Source organism: Pristis pectinata, chromosome 29, assembly GCF_009764475.1.
Source record: "Pristis pectinata isolate sPriPec2 chromosome 29, sPriPec2.1.pri, whole genome shotgun sequence".
Taxonomy (NCBI): domain Eukaryota; kingdom Metazoa; phylum Chordata; class Chondrichthyes; order Rhinopristiformes; family Pristidae; genus Pristis; species Pristis pectinata.
In genome coordinates this window covers 15,833,900-15,853,844 of record NC_067433.1, presented here as the reverse complement: position 1 = coordinate 15,853,844, position 19,945 = coordinate 15,833,900, and the positions used below count along the sequence as shown (strand labels likewise).

General features: G+C 41.0%; 1 protein-coding gene across 3 annotated transcripts in view; it reads right to left on the bottom strand.

Moving 5' to 3' along the window:
* LOC127584425 (phosphatidylethanolamine-binding protein 4) overlaps positions 1 to 19,945 on the bottom strand; it is a 354,441-nt gene that overhangs the window by 115,129 nt on the left and 219,367 nt on the right. For all 3 annotated transcript variants that reach the window (XM_052041227.1, XM_052041230.1, XM_052041228.1), the window contains exon 5: positions 8,244 to 8,289. In XM_052041227.1, coding sequence (XP_051897187.1) covers positions 8,244 to 8,289 — 46 coding nt within the window. The remainder of the gene's footprint in view (positions 1 to 8,243; positions 8,290 to 19,945) is intronic.

Below are 19,945 nucleotides of genomic sequence, written 5' to 3'. Positions count from 1 at the left end.
CTTCTTGTAGAACCTGCACCAGCATACAAGATGAACTCTAACATGGCAGCAGAGTGCACCCTGATGACAGCAGTATGCTCACAGTTCACACCTCTCTGTTCATGAAGAACGGCAGTTTACTCCTGGGTGACTGTAAGCACAGCACTGTTTGGCATGACCTGGAAGTCTAAAATGTTGTATGACCGCTGTCTCTGCCTAATGGAAGCAGAAACTTGCTCCACTACCCAATGGACTGGGAGAGTATCAATGCTGAGGCATTATTCCTGACACTGGAGAAAGTCCCATGAGAGGTTAGGTTTGGACTCATTCTCTTTGGCATCTCTTGCATACTGTCAGGCAAGTAGGACAAAGCATTTGCACATCCATCTGCAGGAGTCTTTCCAAGTTTTCTCCCCTATTGTAGTAGTTGCAAGTTTTCTGAACTGATGTGTAACTTCTGCTCTGGAGAACTTGCACAGCAGCTTCCGTATCCCTCTGCCCTAACTGCAGCTGCTAGTGCCAGGAATCTGCCATTATGAAACAAGTTGTTCTAATCCAGCCTGTTCAACCCTTGCAATGCCAGTATTTAGAGCTGCAGCTGCGTGACATTTGGACATTTCCTCTTTCACTGTGGAGGCTGCTCCTGTGCAGAACATTCATTGTTATGGGAGGAACAGGTATGTAACAAGTCCTGTACAATTTAGATATCTTTATTGGTCACATGTACATCGAAACACACAGTGAAATACATCTTTTGCGTAGAGTGTTCTGGGGGCAGCCTGCAAGTGTCGCCACACTTCCAGCGCCAACATAGCATGCCCACAACTTCCTAACGCCTACGTCTTTGGAATGTGGGAGGAAACCGGAGCACCCGGAGGAAACCCACGCAGTCACGGAAGGAACATATAAACTCCTTACAGACAGTGGCCAGAATTGAACCCGGGTTGCCGGTGCTGTAATACACTAACTACACTACTGTGCCTGCCCATGCCCCTGCCAATTTACATGCCTTCTTCACCAAAATCTTCAGCTTTAGCAGGGGTGGTGGCCTGTGTGACTCCAATATCCACCAATAGGTCCCTCTCCTTAATCACTAATCACGACAAAATGTCCAAGGTCATGGAATTCCTTCCTGCACTGTTTTTTCAGGCACGGGAGGAGGCGAGAGTGGCAAGACTTACTTCAACCAATCACTTCATTAGTCACTTCCTTTTCATAGCGAATCTACGTGCTCTCCTGACACACAAAAGATAGCAGACCCTCCTGACCTTGTCTACAAGGATATGAAGGTACTTGTTCGTGAAAAGGGAGACAACCTCCCTCATTTATATGCTAACCCCAGCAAATATACTTCCCGCAATGCTGTGCTAGAATGGATTGGTGCCCATTAAGGACTGGAGCCCTGATATCATTTAGCAGCTGAACAAGTTGGCAGGTGTGCGGTTTTATCCCGAATGGCGACTAAACTGAGAAACTAGGTGTCGTGCACTGAAAACATGCACAGAATACATGGAAAACCATATCAGTGTGAAGAGGCAAGAGCAAGGGTTTTGCACTCTTATTTCAGAGTGAATTAATTTTGAAGCAAATATTTAAAGATAACTATAAGTTTGGTGGGCAAACATCATTCTCTCCATCTATATCTTCCTCTCTCCAGCTACCCCTTGCTAACCATCTTCAATCTCGCCGAAGGTTTGTTTCTTCTTTGCTGGGCTAGGCAGGTGTGTACTGCTGCCATCATGATTGAACCATTCCTCATCTCATTAAATGAGAATTTGTTCCCAGCCAATAGTTTAGAGAGGCTAATAACATCAACAAAACCATGGCAGTTTTTGGCTCAGTTAACTCATTTACAGCCAAATGATGATCTGCTGATTTTTCCCTTAATTCCCGAAGAGAGATTTGCCAGCTTCTTGGCAATGATGGAGCCTCATTAGCAAGTCTCGTTATGATGCAGTTTCCTGCTGGGGTATCTTGTGGTTTGAGAGATGCTGAATGGAGCAAAGAAATTTAGTTGTGTGTGTGTGTGAATACACCAGGAACTCATCAGGATCTTTATCAAGCAGCACTATATTCTTCCACAGTTTGTAAGTTTGTTCACATATTTGTTGATCTCTGGCTGGCAGCATCTTTAAAAATCACTTTAAAGTCGGCACACTTCCATGGAATCCATTTGAGCTGAAACAATAATAATCTAAAAATAGGGCAGACGAAACCACCTGTTGAGACTTGATGAAAAAGGGTGAAGGAGGCATTTTTGCATGAATACAATCATGGACCAGTTGGGCCAAATACACTATTTCTGCATCTGTATGTTTATTTATTCTTTAACATTCTGCTTTTGTTTCTTTAACTATACCGCAACAAGCATAATTCCATGACCAAATTAATGATCAGAGGTGTTTATTTGAGAGTACACATGATGCAACCAGCAGGTTCTGGAGTCATGAGAATGAAATAGATTTTAATCTAAATTCTATCAAAAAATAACTAAAAAAAGTTAATAAACTCTCCAAAAATCAAGTTATACATTATGTAATTTCAATAATTCCATCAAATTCTAGTTCACTGACTTATTTTCCAAAGTTCTCAATTCTTTCCTGCAGTTCCATGCTCACGTGACCCTTGTTGTTGTCAGATTGTGTCTATAACTATAAGATCTTTACATAAAGAATTCATGTGTACACATGCTTTTCATTTCGTTCTTTTCTAACAATGCAGAAGCAAAGATCAACAGCTCCCTTGAAACAGGATTCATAATCAGACACTTCATAAACTTCAGTAACAATCATTGACAAAACTGCAACTTATTTCATAGTGGTCTAATTTTGCAATAACTCATCTTGAAGTAAAGGCTGGTATGAACTGTATTTGTTTTTGTGTGATAATAAAGCATTACAATTTGTCAGTGTGAATGCCTGTGATCAATCAGTGAAAGGGGCTGTAAAAGGTAGAAAGGGAAAGACCGGAGCCGCTGGAAAACAAGGACAAGGATTTTGAAATCAATGTGATGAAATTAGAGAACCCATTATAAGGTGATGGATGAGCAGGAATCGTACCAAGCTAAAGGAGCAATATAAATGCAATGTTTTGTTCATACGTTGCATCATGTGTAACAAATGCGTGAATTAGTATATATGTAAAATGGAGTCAGCAGATAGAGGCATAAATTAGGATTAATATTAGAAATATGAAAAGGACAGCTGGATTCTGTTTTCAGGCAAGCATTCTTAGAAAGAGCACCCAAGTTGGTTACTTATGGAATTAATTAATGGCATTTGAAACTGAATTAGAAAATGCATAAAAGAAGAAAATAGTTAAGAATATGAGAAAAGAGCTAGGAAGTCAGTCAGTTGCACTGGGCTGAATCTCTTGCAGAAAACTATCACAATGAAATTCAACAACATTGCTGCATTTCATCACATTTGTCACAATTTTTCTGTATGCTGCATTTGAGAGCATTATCCATTTCTTGCAATGTTGCACAAAGATACCATCAATGTTCGGAGACGGTTGCTACCTTATCTCATCACATAGACACGTAGTCACTGTTTTGCTGTAGATTATTCACAGGATGAGATTATCACTGGCAATGCCAGCATTTCTTGCTTATCCCTATTTGCTGGCTGAATTGAGGAAGCAGATAACGGTTACTTTGGTACAATTGGGAAGAATCAAAAATGAAAACATCCTTGCTATCAAAAAGTGATGGGAGGAACAAAATTCGACTGATTGATGTTTATCCCCATCTAAATTTCACATTATTTGTTACATTCCTGAGCAAACATAAAAAGCAAAATCTTGCCCTCTTTGTAGCGTAGTGTTATTTTACTATTCACTTATGGTATGTAGGCTTCACTGGCAAGGCGAGCATTTGATACCTATTCCTTATCGCTCTTGGGATTGTGGTAGGGAGACAACCAAAAAGGTCCCAGATTCAGTCCCTGGATCACGCTGTTAGTGGATCTGAGATGCTTGTGAAACAAACCCAAACTAGCTTTCCCCCAAAGTTACTCTCACCATAGACCTGTTCACTCTTTAAGAATGGAATTCTCTCATTATGGTTTAAAAATGAAATCTACTTTTGTGAATATCACTCTGAAAAATAAACATAGCTCCATATGTTTAAGTAGGTTACAATCTGTGTCAGTCTTACTATTTGGAAATGCTACCAGTAACAGCTCTCTGTTGTAGTTACATTGTGAACAGCACAATTCAGATGGCTGTAGAGTGTAAAGGATAGGCTGTATAGTACATGATAAAGTGTATTGCAGTAAAATTTGATGAAAAAAACTCAAAAGAAGAGGTAATTTTTAGTTTCTTGTCTTGAGGCGAGAGAACAATGCAAGCTCGTTACAAATGTAAATATTGAAATTTAGAGCAGTAAAATTGGCATGTATGACAATGGAAGTAGATGAGGACAGACAGGCAAGTGCATGTAGATTTATATTTTAATGAAATACAATTAGATATAGAAATGCAATCTCAAGGTGCTGTGGTATGCAACTTGGAAGTGACAAGAAATTGGTTTGCCACTAATGTGAAGTGGTGGAGAAGTTGTGTTGATGGAATGAGTCTCTCCTTAGATTCTTCTTATGCACATGATAGGCAGCTTGAATGAAACCTAAAGATGCCTGGAAAGCACAGTACATGTACAGCATGAGGTGATGTGGGGAGGAATTATGGAAGAAGAAAAGAACAACTGGAAGTGCGTAATGTACTAGATTTAAATTTTGCCTGACTGTATCTAATTTATGGATATTTTGGTACAGACTTTTACATTCTCATATTTCTGTTGCAGTAAATGTATTCATTATTTTCAAAAATTATAACCAAAGGAATTTTGTACAAATTTAATTCCAACATTTTACATGAATTCTTCCCCATGTTTCTTTCAAGTTTTGCTTTAATGAAACATGACAAAAAAGGCTATCTTAACATAGATAGTATTCATCTTTACACAAAGCTTGCTTTCAGTATTGTTAACAGAAGTGTGATAATTGTAAATACCATCACCGCAAAGCATGCTTTCAGTCACTAAAGTTGCTGGTATACAAAAGCTGTGTGGAAGTTTAATGTAATTGCAATCTGTTAGCAGCAATTAAAAGTATGTATTTTTTTGTTTCAATCAAATCAAGTCACAGTAACTGGCCAGACACACTCAGTGTGACATCTTGTGGTGATTTAGTACCGATTTCCAATAATAGGAAACAGATAGTCATACTGCAGTGAAGACTGTCCACTCGGGGAGTTTGAATACTCTTTTACATTGCATGCATGATACAGGGAGTTACAGGAGGCCTCAAACCTGTCTTGTCAATTGTGAGTGTACTTCAGACAGAGTTAAAATGTTCAAATCAAAGTCCCCATGTAGACGAGGTAACACTGGCCTTTGATTCATAACATACTGCTGCATATTTTTATGTATTCATTCCTTGGGATCTGGGCATTACTGGCAAGGCCAGCATTTACTGCACATCTCTAGTTGCCTTGAGAAAGTAGTGATGGGTCATCTTGTGAATCGCTTAGTGAAAGAACACTCACCCTATTTTTGGGAAGGAAATTTTTAGGTTTAGAGCCAGTGACAATGAAGGAATGGTGAGGTACTTCCAACACTGGATGGAATGCAGCTTGCAAGGGAACAAGTGAGTGGTGGTGGCACCTGAAGCCCTTTTCCTTCTTTGTGGTAGAAGTCGTGGGTTTGGAAGGTAGTATCATTGTGGCCTAGGTACATTCTGAAGATACTATACACTGCAGCCACAGTTTGCCATTGGAAAGAATGTTTGCTTAAGGCGATGGGTGGATTACCAACCACTTAGGCTTTTTGAACTGGATAGTGTCAATCTTTCTTAGTGTTGTTGATGTGTATTCACCCAGGAAAGTGGCGAATATTTCCTCACACACCTTACTTTGCCTTGTACATGTGGGAAAGGCTGAGAGGTATCAGGCAGTGCGTCATTTGCTCCAGGATACCTAGCCTCTGAGTTGCTCTTATGTTTAGGAGGCTAGTCCAGTTGTTTTTCTGGTCAATGGTGATCACTAGGATGCTTATGGTGGCGGATCCAGCAATTGTAATGCCATTGAATGTGTCAGACGCTGCCTTGTTGGAGATGATCATTGCCTGGCACTTCTGTGACGTGAAATGTTATTTCCCACTTATCTGCTCATGTCTAGGTCTTGCTCCCCATAGCACAGCTTTAATTGTGGAGGAGCAATGAGTGGAATTGAGCAGCGTCCAATCATCAATGAACATTCCCACTCCTTATGAATGAAGGAAGGGCATTAATGGAGCAGCTGAAGATGAGTGGGTCAAAGCCAGTGAGTGCCCTGAGGAATTCATACTAATGTCTAAGGGCTGGGATAATTGACTTCCAATAACCACAATCATCCTCCTTGTGTGAGGTATGACTCCAGCCTCTGGAGTGTTTTCCCCTTGATACCTGTTGACTTCAGTTTCTCTGGTGTTCCATGATGCCACACTAAGTTAAATGTGGCTTTAGGGTCAAGGGCAGCCAGTCCACCACACACCTGGAACTAAGTTCTATTGTCCATATGTGGATAAGGGTTTTGATGACATTGTCAGGTAACTGTACTGGAAGAGTTTAGAGGCAAGGCCGATTCTAGAGCTCACATATTCAGTGCTAAGCCATGATGCCATTTGGTCCCATATCCTTTGCTGCACCTAGCACATTCACTTGATTTTAGCTATCACTTGGAATTGGCTGAAGACTTGTTTACGTGTTTGGGAGGTTCTCAGGAAGAAGTTAAGTTTAATCATCTACTCAGCATTTCTGAATGAACACAGTTGCACGTGCTTCAGCCTGGTCATTCACAATGTGCTGGGCCCTGCCATCATTGAAGAGAGGATGTTCTTGACACATACTCCTCCCATTAGCTGCTTAATTGTCCACCTCCACTAATGAATTCATGTGAAAAGCAAGACTGCAGACCTTTGATCTGATCTGTTGGTTGTGAGATCTCTTAGCTCTGTCTACTGCATGATACCTTTGCTGCTTAACACACATACAATCCTGTTTTGTCACCAGGATGGCAATTTATTTTTAGGCATGCCTGTCACTTCTGGCATGCCCTTCTGCAGTTCCCACTGAACTAGGATTGATCCTCTAGCTTAAAAGTAATGCTCACAGATAGTCCATCTGGTTTTATTCTTTCTCTATTTCAACACTGCAGTAATGGTAAAACTGGGTGGCTTTTAGAGGACGTTTTACCTCATTGGTGGATCTGGAGTGTTCAGTATCAAATTTCAGAAACAAATGTTTAAAATTGTCTTCAGACCACATCCTCATTATCACCGAGATCACTACTTCCATTTCTGTTATATTGCCCGGATCTATTCTGCCTCAACTTGCATGTTATTGAAATCCTCACCTGAATCTTTGTTACCTCAAGAGTTGACTGTTGTAACATATTCCAGACCAGCCTCTCCCATTCTATTCTCCAAAACCTTGAAGTCATTTAAAACTCTACAACATGTGCCCTAAGTTGCACTTGTTCCTGTTCACCCTGCTTCCATTTCTGAATGTTTACTCCAATTTCTAAACTGTCCAATGGTCTCCCCTTTCCTGTTTCTGTAATCTTTCTCCACCCCAAAAAAACTTGATGATCTCTGATTTTAATTACTCCCCCATGCAATTCTATTCACAAACCCCCTTGCCTTTTATCTCTGTTTCCTCCTTATTAAAACCTAGCTTTTGACCAGTATTATCTCCTTTTCTGGGTTGTTGCCAAAGCTTGTCTGTTATTGCTTCTGTTAAGTGGTTTGGGATGCTTTGTTACCTGAAAGGCTTCATATAAATGCAAGTTGCTGGTTCCAGAATGTAAATAAGCAAAACACTGAGAGATTTTTGTTGTACCGGAAAAAGGTATATTCGGTGTCCTTAACTTCACCTTTCCAGTTACAACTGCACACTGCATGAGTCACTGAAGTTTTTGTTTAAGCTTTATTCATCCATCCATAATGGTATTCAGAAACTGTTGAGGGAAGTAAAGCTGACAACATTTATCAGTGGGAGAATATACCTTTAAGATCACCATAAACAGCTTAGTTACTTTCCTTATTCGGTGAGAATTAATAAGCACACCTCCTCTTCTGACTAAATCACTGAGCAATCCTTATGTCACAGGACTGGAGGAGTATTGTGCCAGCCCAGTACTTCGAGCTATAGGTGGCTGTGTAGGGGTTATTGGCTGTGACGTGGGTGGAAAATGGCACAATAAGGGAATGGTGATCAAACATTGCTTACCTGAGAGAACCGTGCCTTTAATATTTCCATCCAGGAGATCTCTACCCTGTCAGTGGAAAATGAGAAGGAATAGTAATATCCAAAAAAAATTCCTGAAACTTCTTGTTAGAGTACAAAATCCAATATTAATTATCCAACATGGATTCAGAATCTCCCCACAACTTAGCATTGGATTCATTCAACATTCATCAGCCTTCTGAAGTGAAGGCCCGATTTGTTACCCTATGAAAGCAGTAACAATTCTTGGTATTATGCACAGCAATAGAATAAAACTCGTTCTTTCCAGGCCCAACAAGGAGCCTAAATCCAACTCAGATGACCAGTAGTTAACCTTGCAGAAACCATATCTGCAGACAATATGCCATTTTGATCCATCAGAAGCCTTGGTACACCGTGTCCCACTGACAGCGCAGGTCCACCAGAGAAGACATTCTCAACATAGTTTCCAAACCCTATGAAGTCTCATATGTCAGGACAAATGTAGGCAAGGAAACCTCCTGGTTACCATCCTCCCTCACCAAAACTTGAAGCAGCATGAAATGTGCAGCGTAGAGAGGAATTTAACTTAAACTGTGGTTTCAAGTCAGCTTTTGCACCAAAATTATCTTACCAAATACCATTTATTTCAGAACAATGGATAGTAACTTAGGCAACAAAATTGAGCTGATGAACACCACATTTTGAATCTAATGTGCCGCTTTGCTTCCAATTCTGTTTGTGAATTGCGAGCAAATATTTTTAACACAGCTGAAACTGCTTGGCAGACTGAGTTATATATAGGTTATGCATAAGTTGAGTGTGCATGCAGGCCGTATATTTAGTCGGGAATCAGTAACATTCTGTAGTGCTGATTTGAATCCACCCTTGCCAAATTGGGCTGCAACCATCCAGCTAACCTTGTGTTAAATCATGCAGGGAGAACCGGCTGTTTAATTGCAGGGAGAACCCTATCCACCCATGAGATCCTCAATGATGTAGCGATTCAGTTAGAGTTGAGTTCTTGGAAAGATCTGCAGATATTCACTTGAGAGAGAAGGTAACATTCTGTTAGTGCTACTGAGAACTGCGTGACTAGGATTGAGCAGCCAATCTCAAGTTATACCTTAGGAGCTCCAGTTCCTGGCAGTAATGGGTGCATTAGTTGTTGCTGCTCTGAGCTTCCAGCATTAAGGGGCAATCAGGCTGTTGGGTTGATTGGCTGGTATAAGTTACTTCCAGTGTAGTTGGCTGGTGGAAGAATCAGGCTGAGGTTGGCGTTGGGGTTGGGTGGGGGATTGAGGTAGTGTTAATAGGCATTTGTGAGAAAATAGGTTCTAGGGGAATAAGTAGGAGAATGTGATTGCTCTGAGAGCAGGCACAGATGACGGGCCTCCTTCTATATCATGATGAAATATGAAAGTAAGAGGCAGGAGTGGGATGTTTTACATGTACCTGACTGAGGAACAATTCCTACAGACACTCCACTTTTCCGAGAAGCTGATGACCAAGATCTGGAGCTGTAACTACACTGCCAAACATCCCAAAATCACAAGTGTGACTGACTGCATCCATCAAAAAAGACTTCATCTCAGAATGCAGAACTATATTGTTACTGTAGGATCTATACGCCTTAAATGTTCAACTTGTCTATGATCACACCCAGAAAATCCTGACGCTCACTGCCAGATGCCCAGAGAGATTACATAGTGCCTTCATCTTGCACCAGTTCCTGTGCCTACTCTATTAAGCCATATCATAAAGTCATAGAGCTATACAGCAAGGAAACAGGCCCTTCAGCCCAACTCTTCCGTGCCAACCAAGGTGCCTTCCTGAGCTAGTCTCATTTGCCTGCATTTGGCCCATCTCCCTCTAAACCATTCCTATCCACCATGTACCCGTCCCAATGTCTTTTAAACACTGTCATTGTACCCACCTCCACCACTTTCTCCTGTAGCTCCTTCTATTTATCCAATACCCTCTGTGTGAAAAACTAGCCCCACAGAACTCCTTTAAATCTTTCCCCTCTCACCTTAAACCTAAGCCCTCGGGTTTTATGCTGGGAAAAAGACCATTCACCTTATCAATTCCCCTCATGATTTTATACACCTCTTTAAGGTCAGCCCTCAGCCTCCTACTCTCCAGAGAAAACAGTCCCAACCAATCCAATCTCTCTTTATAACTCAAGCCATCCAATCCAGGCAACATCCTTGTGAATCTTTTCTGCACCATCTCAAGCTTAATCACATCCTTCCTATAGTATGGTGATCACAACTACACACAATATTCTAAGTGCAGTCTCACCAGTGTCTTATACAGCTGTAACATGATGACCCATCTCCTCTACTCAGTGTTCCATCTGATGAAGGCACGTGTGCCATATGCCTTCTTTCACCACCTGTCGACCTGTGTCACCACTTTCAGGGAACTATGTACTTGTACCCCTCGGTCTCTCTGTTCTACAACATTCCCCAGGACTCTGCACTTCACTGTGTGTGCCGTGCCCTGGTTTAACTTCCCAAAACGCATCACTTCACGTGCTCGAGTTAAATTCCATCTGTCATTGCTTTGCCAACTTTCCCTGTTGATCTAGATCCTGTTATCATCTTACGCAACCTGTCCACCACACCCCCAATTTTGGTGTCATCTGCAAACTAGATTCCTAACAAAATGTCCATATGACAAATAACAGTGGACTCAGCACTGCTACCTGCGGCACACCTCTGGTCACAGGTCTCCAATCTGAAAAACATTTCAGGAACAGCTTCTTCCCCTCCACCATCAGATTTCCGAACGGTCGATGAACCCACGAACACTACCTCGTTACTCCTCTTTTGCACTATTTATTTAGTCGTGTAACTTATATTAATTTTTGTGTCTTTACGTCTTGCACTGTACTGCTGCCGCAAAACAACAAATTTCACAACATATGTCAGTGATTCTGATTCACTACCACTCTCTGACTCCTTCCACCAAGCCAATTTTGCATCCAATTGACCAGCTCACCCTGGATCCCATGTGATCTCACTTTCTGGACCAGTCTACCATGTAGGACCTTGTCAAAAGCCTTGCTAAAGTTCACATAGACAACGTCTACCGCCCTGATCTTCTTCTTAGCTCTTCAAAAAACTCAATCAAATTTGTGAGACATGATTTCCCATGGAAAAAGCCATGCTGACTATCTCTAATTACTCCTTGTCCTTCCAAATGGAGGTAGATCCTGTCTCCGAGAATCCCCTCCAGTAACTTTCCCACCACTGACATTTGGTTCACCAGCCTGCAGTTCTCTGGCTTGTCTTTGCAGCTCTTCATAAATAAAGGCACTAACATTAGCATTCTCCAGTCTTCCGGTACCTCACCCATGACTAAGGAAGATACAAAGATCTCTGCCAGCGCCCCAGCAATTCTTTCCCTTGCTTCCCACAACATCCTAGGAGATGCTCAGTTAGGCCCTGGGGATTTATCCACCTCAAGACTGCCAACACTTCCTCTTTTGTAATATTGATATGTTTCAGGACATCACTGTTCTCTTCCCTGAATTCCCTAGCTTCTATAACCTTCTCCATGGTCAATACAGACGTGAAGTATTCATTTGACCTTACCCACTTCCCGTGGCTTCACATATAGATGACCACACTGATCCTTAAGGGGACCTACTCTCTCCCAAGTTAACCTATTGGTCTAAATAAACATATAGAATCTCTTCAGATTCCACTTTACCTTATCTGCCAAGGATATCTCATGTCCCCTTTTTGCCCTCCTGATTTCCTTCTTAAGAGTACTCCTACATTCCTTACACTCCTCAAGGGAGCTTGATCCCAGCTGCCGATACCTAACATATGTCTCCTTTATTTTTCTTGACCAGAACCCCAATATCGATCATCAGTGGGGTTCTCTAATCCTGCCAGCCTTGCGTTTCAATTTAACAGGAACATGTTGGCCCTGAATTCTCCCTAACTCACTTTTACAAGCCTCCCACTTGCCAGACATCCCTTTACCTACTAACAGCCTCTCCCAATCAACTGGCTGGTAACTGACCTGGCTTCTATCTTGCATATGGGTTCTATGCAAAAGCAGAACACTCATATAATGAGAGTTATGACTGGTTCAAGGAGCAGTTTTGCTGTTGGATTCACAATAGTGCCACACTCCAGTGCATTGAAAGGAGGGTCTCTGGGCTTGTGATGGTTTATGATGGAGATAGTTATGATGGGTGATGTATGGAGAGACTTATGGCGTTTTCTTCCAGCAAGGAAAAGCGTTAGACAAATTGCCAAAGCCAAGTTAAAGAAATTCCTGCCTCATACAGCAAAATCTGCGCCTTGTTTATACTCTGGTTGACAAATAGCAGGTAACATTTGTGCAGTGTAACACAAAGAAATCACTACTTCAGCAAAAGTAAGTCTGACCTCTGCCCCTGATATTAAACAGTATTACTATTGCAACTACCCCAACCGATCTCCACTCTGCCTCCACCACTCAGCGTCAACATTCTGATGGTCAATGATGACCAAAAACTTAACTGGACCAACTACATAATTAGCATGAGGACAGAGACACATTTAAGACTGGGTATTCTGTGGTTAAGGAATCAACTCTTCTCCCACAATCTACAGGCACAACAGGATTGTGTTGGTCCGGATGAAAGCAGCCTGCCAAAATACTGTTGAAGTGGCAATAAAGAGATCACAAATGGAATCACCACCTCTGCTTGATTACTTACCTGCATGTACCACATTTTGTAGCCACAATGACTTCTCTGCCCATACAGGAATAGCCCTCTATGGGAGGTCTAGAGTATAAATCCCAGCAAATGAATTAATCACTCCCTTTTTTTTACATTATTACAAGGGCTAAAATCCAGTCTGTGATGTTGCAGAAAGAAAGTTTGAGGTTATTACCAGCCATGAGGTTATTAAATCTTTTTCAATTCTTTGCCTTAATTATATTCTCTGAATCTGTTTAACAAAGCATTGGTAAATCACTTTACCATGCAAGTCTCTGCTGAAAACAATAAGAGAAGTATCTTATTGTAACACATCCTCCCTTTTTTCATCCTCTATGTTTGTCACAGGAGACCAAGGCAGGAAAACATTTTTTCATCCTCTATGTTTGTCACAGGAGACCAAGGCAGGAAAACATTTCACTGAGAGGGACTATCCTTACATTTAACCATCTGCAAATGTAAAATGAATGATTGCTAAACCTGTATAATTTAGCATTGTATTTCACTGCTGAAAGAAAACAGGTCACAAAATATTTACTGGGGTAATGGATAAATTGAAGTATCAAGCAACCCCTCGCAATAAAGTGGAGTATATTTAACCAAGAAAATTCTTTGCCCAAGTCATGATATCAGAGAAAACATCAAAAACATCTGTCAATTTGATGTTTAGTATCAGTTTAATCTGGTTGCAGATCTGTTCTGAAGATGACTAATGTGTTGTGGAGAACCAATGCATTTTTCTTCTGTCAAGGCTCCCCATGATGCCACATATTTTTTTGTGCCTTAAGGATGGCAATTTTACTCCAACAATACACACACATCAATGATTATCAAAAAGAATCAAATAAACGTAATTTTCTCATGTATCTCCATCAAAATGAAATAATTTTAAGGTAGTTTATTTTGCCAATATTGGCTCCTGGTGGAAGACATCATATTCCCCAAATAGCACAAACACACAGATAAAAGGAAAAATAAGACAAGACTAGGATCATTGCTAAACACAAGGCTCCTGATTTCCCTTGAGCTGCATGATAGGATCTTCAAATTCCACACAAGGGCTTGATGCTTTGTGGGCCTGCTTCAGATCTCCTCCACTTTCCTCTGGTAGGTGACATATTTACCCGCATGCATGTTTAAAGGTTAAAGATGTCAAGAGGTAAATAGTTATTCTCAAGTCAATATAGGTACGATTGCAAGGACATACATTAAGTAGCAATTTCAGTGAACCTGCTTCCTCCTAAATTCACCAACACCTAGCAAACTGATTAAGTCTGGGTAAATCAGCAGCATCTTCAATGGTATTTGGCAACTAGATGAGTGAATTCCAGTTGCAGATATATTACATTTCTATTCTCATCAGGATTGTGATCAGAATTCATGGACAAAACCAAATGCACACATGACTTTTGGAAATGCCTCTTGTTCATTTTTCCATTTGAATTCAAGTTTCTACCTAGATAATGGGTAAACTGAAGTAAGAGGAAACCTCTCATGATAAAATGGAGTATATTTTATCCAGAAAATTCTTTTCCCAAGTCATCTAATGTTCCTTCTAAAAGTGTGCCCTAGTGCTTTAAAAGCTTACTGGGATAAAAGTGCAAAGTTAAAAGCCAGAGAAAGTCAAGATGAATAGCTTTAATCATATCCATTTGATTTTCCCTCAGCAAATATATAAAGTGCTGCATCAACCAAGCAGATTTTACCAGTGTTATTTATCATTCCAACTCTCCTATAGATCCCCAGCTAATGGTCAGTACAGTTTCAGCCTTTAACTGGGCAATAATCAAGGCTAAAGTCTGTGAAGTGAAGCCTCTGACAGAGTGTGCATATTGCAGCAAATACTTTCCATCAGTTCAACTTCTCTTCCTCTTTTTTTCCAAAATTGCCTTCATTCATACATGACTCCGTACTATAACCCAACCTTGCTACCCATGGCACAGTGATAGCAGTCACAACTAAGCCATAAGGTTGTGGTTTCAATCCCCCTGGAAAAATCCACTGCATAATTCCCACTATTCACCATTACCACTGCTTTCTGTCCCTCAGCCAACTTTTATATCAATGCTTCTACTGTCATTCCATAAAGGAGACATGACTATATCTGTTAGTCAATGGTGCTTGGCTTGGGAGAAGATCCAGTACCATAAGACCATAAGATATAGGAGCAGAATTAGGCCATTCAGCCCATCAAGTCTGCTCTACCATTCAATCATGGCTGATTAATTTCTTCCTCTCAACCCCATTCTCCTGCCATCTTCCCGTAATCTTTGACACCCTTATTAATCAAGAACCTATCAACGTCTGCATTAAATATACCCAATGACTTGGCCTCCACAGCCGTCTGTGGCAATGAATTCCACAGATTCACCACCCTCTGGCTACGTGAGCAGCATACCTTCTCATAGTGACTACAGCTCCACTGGCCAGATGGAAGTTGCAGCAGACTTTGCTTCCTGGCTCACCTCTGGTTCTCTGCTTGGTGTTTCTGCTGGTTCTTCATGGTAACTGTACCAAGCCTTGACCTGGTTTCTCCAGAATGGTTGGGGACAGGGTTCTCCCATCTGTCAATGTGAATGCTGAGTTCGTTGATATTTAACTCAACCTTGTAATTGTATTAGAGCTCTGGCCTTCCTCCTCATCCATGGTGATTCTTGAGATGACCCACAGACCCTTCAGCAGATGACCTTGAGAAATGTGCCCCATATCTCACAGTCAACATAGCCTATGAAGTATCCAAAGATGACAGAGAAGATGTCATCCACAGTACTCCTTATAGTTCTGGTCATGACACTATAGGAAGGTCATGAAAGCACTTGAAAAATTGCAGAAGAGATTGACTAGAATTATTCCAGGACTGGAGAATAATAGTTATTAGTAAGAATAGTTATTATAATAGTAGACAGTAGCAACAGAAAAGACCTTTTCCCCTCAGCAGAGAGCGGCAAATAACTGGGGCTATAGATTTTAGGTTAATTAGTTGAATGATCTGAGGAAAGCTGGGAAAAGTTATTTCACTCAACAAGTGTTGGAAGTCTAGAATTCACTGCCTGAATGGATGGCAGAGGCAGAAACACTCATTACTTTTACAACTACCTGGGTCAGCACATCAAGAACCATAACCTGTAGGCCTATGCACCAAGGGTTGGGATGTGGGATTAATCTAAAATCCATTTTAGCCAGCAGAGTCACGATGAGCCAAATGACCATATTTTGCACCATAAATTTTGATCCTTTATTTAAAGTGACTCACATTATCCAAAGCTTCATCACTAACATGATTTTAGTTGAGACATTGCTGACATGACAACTTGATACTGATTATTATGCTGGAATGGGTGCATGCAGAGGAGAACTTGTTCCTCATGATCCATCACTCATCAGGTAAATTAGATACAAGTACGGTGAATAATGAACTGGGTGACATGTATTTTGTTGTGAAATCATCTACTATTCAATAAGTTGCAGTCCATCCTTGAGTGAATTAGTTAGCCGGATCCATCATTTCCAGAAGCATACTTGAGAAGTATTGAGATGCCAAACCATTTCCCAGCTTCCATCAATAAAGGAGCTGGGCGAGAAATGAACTCCCAAGGTGTAGAAAAAGCAATCAAAAGGTTTGTGCCTCAGAAGGCAGGAGGTAATAAACAACAACAAATTCCTGCAGATGCGAAAAAAAGAATGCAAGATGCTGGAAATATTCAGCAGGGCAGGCAGCGTCTTCAGAGAGAGACCATTTCAGGTTGAGGACCCATCATCAGAATGATAATGATCAGCTCTTCTGGAGCCCTTACAAGTTGTGACATCCGTGGATTACTGTCTGTAAATAGTAAGGAGAAAGCCACATCCCCCAAGGTCTAAAAAATGCAAAGATAGTTCTCTATTTAAAAATAAAAGGGACAAACCAAACTTCAACAGGTCAGGGTGGCACAACAATGCAGCTGCTAGAGCTGCTGCCTCACAGTTCCGGCGACCTGGGTTTGAACCTGGCCTCTGGTGCTGTTGGCATGTTCTCCCTGTGACTGCGTGGGTTTCCTCAAGGTGCTCTGGTTTCCTCCCACATTTCAAAGATGTGCAGATTGGTAGGTTAATTGTCCACTGTACATTGCCCAGGTATGCAGGAGAGAGGCAGAGTGGGAACATGGGGAGAATAAAATGGGGATAAGTGCAGGATTAGCGTTAGTGAATTTAGTGGGTTGGGGGGTTTGTTTCCTTGCTGCATGACTCTATGTTCTTCTCTCATTAGCGTAGTTGGCAAGGTTGTTGCACCAGTCCTTCAAAAAGATTTCTTGCTTAGAAAGTCTACACTGAAAGCCAGAACAGATTCTGAACTGGACTTTTCCTAACTAAATACATGTTTCACTCTATGCTTGATTTGTAGAATGAAATATTAGGATTCACAAGGCTGTGCTCATATCCTGCCACAGAATCCCCTCACTAATAAACACCAATTATGTACTGAGGAAAGACATCCTGACATTAAATGTTACATTGCATATCCTTAGTTCAATGTCAGCTTTCCCAACCATCAGAATCGAGAGGTTATTTCATCTAGTGATGAAGTTTCTAAAATTCTCATTTTGTTGAGGGTTGGAAAATCAATGCCCGAGTTACTGGAGTTCTCTAAACGAAGCTATTAAACGAAGTTCGTGTTTTCCAGTTCATCCAATTAACATAGAACAAATGTTCCCACAGGCAATGTTTGGAGCGAGGAAGGAGGAAATTCAAAATCATCTTTTTAGCCCACCTTTTCTCTAGCCTTCCAGGATTGGGGCAAGCAAACCATCCCTATATTAGGTTGCTTCCCGAACAGGACAGATTGTTAATCCTCTTCCTTCTTCCTTTCTTCGTTCTAAGCCATTTGCCTCATCTCCCTTCTTCCTTTCTCCCACCCTCCCTGCCACAACCCTTACTCTTCACTGTGAACTCCAATGACAAGACAAAGATCAAAGGTCAAGATGACTGGACAGACCTGCTGTAACATCTAGCCAGAACACCACACCAGATTGAATGAAATGCCTGCCTTATTATAACTATATATCTCTGGATGTCCGTGGTCCCTGAAGCATCAGCACCAATGGTCAAAAACCTGATTAGCTTTTTAGCTAAGTAACAACCTTAGAAAAATACTGTGTAACAGTCATCTTATTTCATCAACTGGCTGACAATCTTGATATCATTCTGTGCTTTGTGGTGATAAACACGTGTTGTTTCTGGAAGCTGCAATTTAGATATTGCTAGCCCTGATTATGTTATAATAGGTCTGTTTTATATTGAAGTTTTGTATTTTCACTCTTAGGTGATGAGGTTCTGGGCCCAGTGCCACTGTAGTTAGATCACTGACAAAGCAAGAGTTCAAATCCCATACAGCAGCTGAGAAATTAAAATTCAATTAATTCAATGAATCTCAAATAAGAAGTTAGTTATTAATTATGGCGGCAGAAATAGTGATGATGAAAAGACTGGGTTATTATAATAATTCACAAATGTTCTTTGAGGAAGGAAATTTGCCTTGCTTGCTTGGGCTTACATGCGATTCCAAATCTACAGTAATATGGTTGGCTGAAGTGGTGTAGAAAGCCACTCAGCTCGAGGACAATGAGATGATGGGGGTTGATGAGATCTTTAAATGGGTAGTTCCTATGGAGAGAGGGAGCGTGAAGAAGAAAGATAATGGGATTTACTTTGGTGTGCTGCCAGAGCACAGCAATGCAAACCCAGTTATCATATGAGTGCTCAATAATAGGCATTCCTGGGACAATGTGGCCTAAATTTCCCTCAGAATGCTCCAAAAGAAGCCCCACACAGGGATCAATATCATTTGATGCATGGATCAAACAGGAAATACCCAGTCACATTTTCAGTGATGCAAAATCCCCCTGAAATTGATATCATGTTTCATTCTCAGGAATGTCCAACATTGTTAAATTAAACAGTGCTACAGAATAATACTTCTCATCAAAAATAACTTAGAAACTAAATTATACCAAGGTCAAGAAAAAGGATCAATATGTGAGAATGCTGCATTATTAATCATGTCAATCTTCAGCCAATCACTATTTAAACAAAACCTACGACAAATGTACAGAAATACATATATTAAAGGGATTCATACCTGAAAACAATTTTGTTCTGTGTAATTTCTTACAGAAGGAAATTACATAAAGGCACAAAAATATTTACTAAAATATGGCTAAATGACCTGCAACAAGGAGGTCCTATTAATATTAATAAATTTAATTTTTTTCCTATTCTACAATGGTCAGTATAGAGTAATAAACTAAACAATTTATTTCCGTACAGTGCGATGTTTGGCACTGAGTAGTGAGCTTTATAAAGACCAGAGCGCAGAAATTCTTCAGCTTCTCAAAAGGCTTGTTAAACTGTGAGGCCCCCGTCAACAGTAATATTCACTCATGCACATGAAAGGCCTTGCACAAGGAAACTCTCAATAAAGCATTTTCTCTTTTAGCTCCATGATAGCAGAGTTAGCTGAGGATATCTAACAAGTTGCAGATCATAGGGAATGGAGGTGGGTGAGGTTGTGATTGAGAGAGTCTCAGGGTAAGGTGGTAGAGAGATTCAGACCGGTTATCATATTGGGAGGCTTGTGTGTCAGGACTTTGATGGTTAGGTTGGGAATAGGGATTATAAGGCTTGATGCAATGAAGGATTGGGAGTGGGAATGCCAGGGAACTGATCAGATCAGAGAGACAGAAGTGATGCAGATCCTGGAATCTGGAGCAGCAAACAAACTTCTGCAGGAACTCAGCGGGTCAGGCAGCACCTGTGGAGACAGCGATATAGATCCAGGGTCCCTCTGTCACCACCGATATTGCCTGACACACTGAGGTCCTCCAGCAGTTTTTTTTTTGATCAGATCAGATTAGTGGTTGGTGTGACTTGGGTATACAATGGGGATAGGTCCTGTAGCTGAGTGGGGTGGAGAGACGGGAAGGGCAGGTGTTGGAAAAGATTTCATCTGAAGCAAGTAACATTG